General features: G+C 47.7%; 1 protein-coding gene across 2 annotated transcripts; it reads left to right on the top strand.

Moving 5' to 3' along the window:
* The first annotated feature begins 204 nt into the window (after nucleotides 1-204).
* LOC127296145 (phosphatidylinositol 4-phosphate 5-kinase 1) lies at nucleotides 205-4,945 on the top strand. Of its 2 annotated transcripts, XR_007848278.2 has the most exons (9): nucleotides 205-929; nucleotides 1,020-1,187; nucleotides 1,265-1,430; nucleotides 1,819-1,929; nucleotides 2,029-2,222; nucleotides 2,300-2,430; nucleotides 2,546-2,651; nucleotides 3,137-3,758; nucleotides 4,113-4,945. XR_007848278.2 is itself a non-coding variant. In XM_051326175.2 (8 exons), the coding sequence occupies exons 1-8, from the start codon at nucleotides 511-513 to the stop codon at nucleotides 3,471-3,473; spliced, it is 1,632 nt and encodes a 543-aa protein (XP_051182135.1). In that variant the 5' UTR covers nucleotides 205-510; the 3' UTR covers nucleotides 3,474-4,041. The 2 variants fall into 2 exon arrangements, 1 of the variants encoding a protein (XP_051182135.1); XM_051326175.2 differs by lacking the exon at nucleotides 4,113-4,945 and having other exon boundaries at nucleotides 3,137-4,041.
* The last annotated feature ends 536 nt before the right edge of the window (nucleotides 4,946-5,481 follow it).

The following is a 5,481-nucleotide window of genomic DNA, read 5'->3' as shown; positions in this document are numbered from 1 at the left end:
AGGAAAAACGAACCACGTGGGTCTTTTTGGATCGCCGCGTTGACAGCTTGCGACCCAACTGGATACGCCGACGTATCCTCTCGGCCGGCCCAAACGGACGGCCTACACTTATCAATGCACTCCGGCCGGCCTCACGTCACGTGGCTTCTCTTCTCCTCCCCCGCGCCACCGAGCGGGAGCGCTTTTTAAGCTCAACTACTAGTCATCCTTCCTTCCTCTGCTCGTCCGCCTGACTGACATCGCTCGCTGTGCCAAAGCCGACGCCTACAAAGCAACGGAAAAGCTAAAGCAAAACCACTGCCTGCCCTCGCTGCTCCTCCGCCTATCACGCCAAACCCAAGCACCCATTCCTCGTCTCGTCTCGTCTCGTCTCATCCCGTCGTCGACCCCTTCCCCGAAATGCGATACCTCGTACTACCATAGAAGTCGATCGAACCACCCACCCACCCAACCGCAACCCACCAGCCCGGAATCGAGGCGCACGCCGATCGAGCCACCACCACCACCACCATGCCGCCGCAGGCTGCCACCGTCGTTTCGCAGCAGGGCGACTGCTGCCGCCACGGGCAGCCCCCCCGCTGGCACGCCGGAGGAGCAGGAGGCGAGCCGCTGCCCTTCTACCTGCCGCAGCGCAAACGTCTATCCGTGGACGGGAGCGCGAAGCCGCCGGGCCCGCGGATATGCATCTGGGAGTGCGACGGCGAGGCGGGCGACATCACCTGCGACATCGTCGCCGCGCCATTCCGGCGCAGCTGCAGCGCCAGGCCGACGCAGGCCCCTGCCGCCCCGTTCTTCCGGATGATGACGCCCCCGCCGCCGAGGCCGCAGAGGGTGGCCGAGGCGGAGGAGGAGGCCAGCAAGCCCGGGAAGGCCATCCGCAGGGGCCACCGCAGCTACGGCCTCATGCTCAACCTGCAGCTCGGCATAAGGCAAGCAAATCAATGCGCCCTCTCGCAACTTTTCGTACCGGTCCTTCAACTGCCCTGTCTCATTGCTGGCTTGGTTTTATGACGATGCAGTTATTCGGTGGGCAAGTCGTCGGCGCTGCCGTTCAAGAAGCTACTGGCGTCAGACTTCGACCCGCGGGAGAAGGTGTGGACGCGGTTCCCGCCGGAAGGGTCCAAGCTCACGCCGCCGCATCACTCCGTCGATTTCCGGTGGAAGGACTACTGCCCTGCAGTATTCAGGTCACATTTGATCTTGCCTCGGACCTGAATTGTGGTGCACCAGTGGTGTACTGACTACTGTTGAGTGATGCCTTCAGGCATCTGAGGAAATTGTTCGGGGTGGACCCTGCGGACTACATGCTTGCCATCTGCGGCAACCACACGCTCCGGGAGCTGGCGTCCCCGGGGAAGAGCGGGAGCTGCTTCTTCGTGACGCAGGACGATCGATTCATGATCAAAACCGTGAAGAAGGCTGAAGTGAAGGTCAGTGACTCATCTACCTTTTGCATCCATCTAAATGAAGTTTTTTTTTTTTTTGACAAGTGAAGCCATCATCTGTCAGTAGTATTGCATTGCATTGGACTGTATAGTGTACCTTGAAGTATGCGGTGGACTATTCATTTGTAGGTTGCAGTATTCATTTTGCACATCTAGTCATTTTAGTTGAACACGTTCCTAAATAATCACCTCAACAGGCAGAAAAGACCCTTTGCAGAAAAATTAAGAGCAACAATTGCTCTTTTCCTTTCTAAAAGACGTTGAAGTTTTTGTGTGTTGTAGATTCCAATTTTAGTTTGTTTCAGCGGAAAAAATGACAGGCTAATACAGATTAGTGACTTCAGCAATGACCAAGTATAATCTTGGTGCATAGGTTCTTATTAGGATGCTGCGGAGCTACTATGAACATGTTCGTCAGCACAAGTCCACCTTATTGACGAGATTCTATGGCACACATTGCATTAAGCAAGTTGGATGTCCCAAGGTAAGCAATAATAATAATGTGAAGATACATAGTTCGCTCTATTCTTTTAGCTATTTCTTAATGCAAATTATTTGGCTTTGACCTTGTGTATACAACTAGGTCCGGTTCATTATAATGGGAAATTTTTGCTGCTCGGAGTATAAGATTCATAGGCGTTTTGATTTGAAAGGTTCCTCGTATGGTCGGACTATCGACAAAACAGAGCGGAAGATTGATGAAACCACTACGCTAAAGGACCTAGATCTTGATTATGCATTCCGGTTGCAAAGATTTTGGTATGAGGAACTTATGAAGTGAGTTGCCCGCTATTACAACTAAAGTACATTAACTACAATTTCACGAGAACTATCTGACTCTTCATATTACACAGGCAAATTCAGATGGACTGCACATTCTTAGAGACACAAGGAATTATGGATTACAGCTTACTGTTAGGAGTTCACTTTCGTAATGATTTATCGGTGTCTAAGATAGGCCTCTCTCAACCCATTGCTTTGACAAGTAAGTTAGACATGAGTCTGCTAATTCTTATATGCCATGAATTATGATTTCACACATGATTTACCTTGATCTGATAATTTCTGTTTTTCATTTAATCTTAACTGCGCGCTATTAGAATCAACTACTGGCAAAAGAAAATCATTTGAAAGCGGAGGCAATTTTTGTGAGCTATGTTTTATGGAATCAGGATGCAAGGACAGAGATTTGACAATAGAACCCCGGTAACTTACCACTCGCTACTCTTGCATTTCTTTGTGATTTAACCGAAATACCTCGGCAGGAGCCTTCAATAGTCAAAGTATTTTGATAAATTTGGTACTAGCATATATGGGATGCGCTAATGTTGGCAACTAGTGCACATTCCTACCCCTGATTCCTACTTTAGTGCTCAGACATAATGCTCCTCCACTAGGGGTAAAGCAATACTTTCATGTGTATTTTTGTAAGGTATTTTTATGCTCTCATCATGATCCTACTTTGTTGCTCCCTTTGTTCCAAACCACCTAGAGCATCATGGGACCTTGCCTGTTTGTTTAAGTCAAATGTTTGTAGTAGTAGTAAAGAGAACGGATAGGATACCTGAACCTTTTCTTTGCGGGGAAATATATGTGGAACTTTAGCTATCGCGTTTCATAATCTGAATTATCAACATAGAACCTCGGCATTAATCTGTTGGGCTAATCCACCCTCTGCCTCATCATATCAGGAAGCCATTTGCCCAGCTGGGCATGAACATGCCTGCCCAGGCAGAGCACAGCTCAAGGAAAATACTGGACAAGTTTCTTCTAAACGAAAGACACCTGTTCATAAGCACGCCCGGCGGGGGACCGTGTGATGTCTATCTCTTCTTCGGAATAATCGACATCCTCCAAGACTATGACATAACCAAGAAGCTAGAGCACGCCTACAAGTCCTTTCAAGTCAACCCTGGCCGCATCTCCGCTGTAGACCCCAAGCTATACTCGAGGAGGTTCCAGGATTTCATTCGCAGGGTGTTTGTAAAACAACAGCAGTTAGAAGAAGAATGCACAGGGTTAAGCTAACTGGCTAGTGTCCCTCTGACTTTTTTTACATCATGAGATTGAGATATACTGGAGGGGTTTTTGCATGATGAGATCCATTGGTGAAGCTTATAGTATGATGGCATCGCTGATCCCGAGCATGTCCTGGAGCAGTACGAGTGGTGGTCAGTTTTGCTACCAGACGGCCTATGTATATTCTCTGAATATAGGTGGCGGCAAGCAGGGAGCTCTGCCGACAAGCATGCTAGAACCGGAAGGATGGGAGCTGAACTCGTAAAGCTCCCTCTTTTGGAAGACTTGCGAACTGTAAGTGGCTACTCCATCATTGCAATGCTAACTCCAGTGTTTCCATGCCTAGCTCCTGTTTTTCCTTCTTTTTTTGTAGTACTCCGTATTTCATTTTTTTTTTCCTTTTGCACCTACCAAGAATCCTAATATTTTTATGGGATTCATGGTGTGATGTGCCGAATGGCGGATTTGATCCTCCACAGGAGTGGCAGAGTGGGAACCAGGCATTGTACATGTACCCACTGTCGTGTAGTATCAGACAATTATTATTACACTGAAAAACTGATGCATCTTGTCAAAATTCAGAAAAAGGGACCAGGATGTCAATCTCAAACTTCAGTAACACTTGCAGCTCTCACCTTTTGCCTGCAGATGAGATGGCCAATCCCTCGGCAGGGCTCGGCCGTCCGGTTGAATTTTCAAGCGACGTCCCGTTTATTCTTCAGACAAAAAAGAGAGGCTACCCTGTAGACATTGTTGCCCTCTTTGCAAGCATTCGCAGCTTATCCTCTGCATGCTTGTACCTGCCGTGACCACAGTCGAGAGGCAATGTCGTTTGCCCAGTCGTGCTACTGCCTTGTGAACGGAAGCCAAAAAAAAATTAAAGTGGAAGGGAGGAGACACCGAGACAGGCATCAAAAGGAGAGAAAGCGAGGGAAGGAAGATGCTGGGACAGATCTGGTCTCCTCGTCTAAACATGCATGTTCTTTTCTGTGCTCCTCTCCCCATCACCTGACCGCTTCTTTTTCCTCTCGACTTTGCTTTGCTCCATGCCAAGGCCTAGTCACAATTTCTTCTCCATCTCGTGGCTCTTTTCGCATGCGTTGCTTTGCACTGCTCCTCTGCTGCTCCTTCTGCACAGTGATGGAGATTGGAGAAGAAGACCAGGTGGGAAGAAACTTCAGGATGATGCATGCTACTGCTTCTACGCATGACGAGCTATCCATCCTATGAATGGCCGGAGTAGGCTGTTGTTTGCTGATGTGCGCACCACATGTACTCGCGTCATTTTTATGTACGTCAAGTCTTTTGAGGAATTGCTTAAAGTTAAAGCCGCCTATGTATGCATACCTGGATGAAGCAAAAGCATCGGCATCAAGCTCATCACCATGTTAGTTTTGTGGTCCTGTGGTAGATGTAGAGATGGTGTTTGGGATCTGTGTATTTGTGACCACCGGTCAAAAAGAATTCAACTCGTATATCAAGGCTTGATCTCCCTCATGTAAAAAAAGAGAGAGGCTTGATCTCTCTTTACGCCTTTACGACTAGGCGTTGCTCCTTGTTTCCCTGCCACTTGGAGGTGTGACTCGGTACCAGCAGCTGTCAATATAACATTCTTCCCTAAAAATGTAGTACCAGGTTATATTATTTTGTTTCCCTGCCACTTGCACGATCCTGTAATTCAATAAGACATTAAGATTTGGACTAATTTGTGTGAAAGATGGGACAAAAACAGACAAAACACGATGTATTGAAGGAACGGCTCACATCTGGTAAGCAACCTAGTGAGAGAAGCATCACCGTATAGATGCCACCCCCATAAAAAAACACAACAAACCTAAAAATCAGAGAGATAAGGAGGCGACAAAAGAAGGTTAGACAAACATGTCTTCCTCGACACAATGAGGTGATGAAAGTGCATGTAGCATTCACGTGTGGTTTTAGTAATTAATTACAACCATGAACTAATGATGACATGGAGTAGGCAATGCATGAAGACCATTCGATGGATTTAAGGATG

Source organism: Lolium perenne, chromosome 4 (assembly GCF_019359855.2).
Source record: "Lolium perenne isolate Kyuss_39 chromosome 4, Kyuss_2.0, whole genome shotgun sequence".
NCBI classification, from domain to species: domain Eukaryota; kingdom Viridiplantae; phylum Streptophyta; class Magnoliopsida; order Poales; family Poaceae; genus Lolium; species Lolium perenne.
Note: the sequence above shows the minus strand (reverse complement) of the source record. Positions and strands in the feature narration are given on the sequence as shown.

What these genes read in the sequence shown, in the direction of transcription:
- LOC127296145 (XM_051326175.2), top strand. Translation starts at nt 511, where the DNA reads ATGCCGCCGCAGGCTGCCACCGTCGTTTCGCAGCAGGGCGACTGCTGC. An exon ending in TGAAGAAGGCTGAAGTGAAG is followed by an intron (nt 1,431 to 1,818) that starts GTCAGTGACTCA and finishes CTTGGTGCATAG; the next exon opens with GTTCTTATTAGGATGCTGCG. An exon ending in TGGTATGAGGAACTTATGAA is followed by an intron (nt 2,223 to 2,299) that starts GTGAGTTGCCCG and finishes CATATTACACAG; the next exon opens with GCAAATTCAGATGGACTGCA.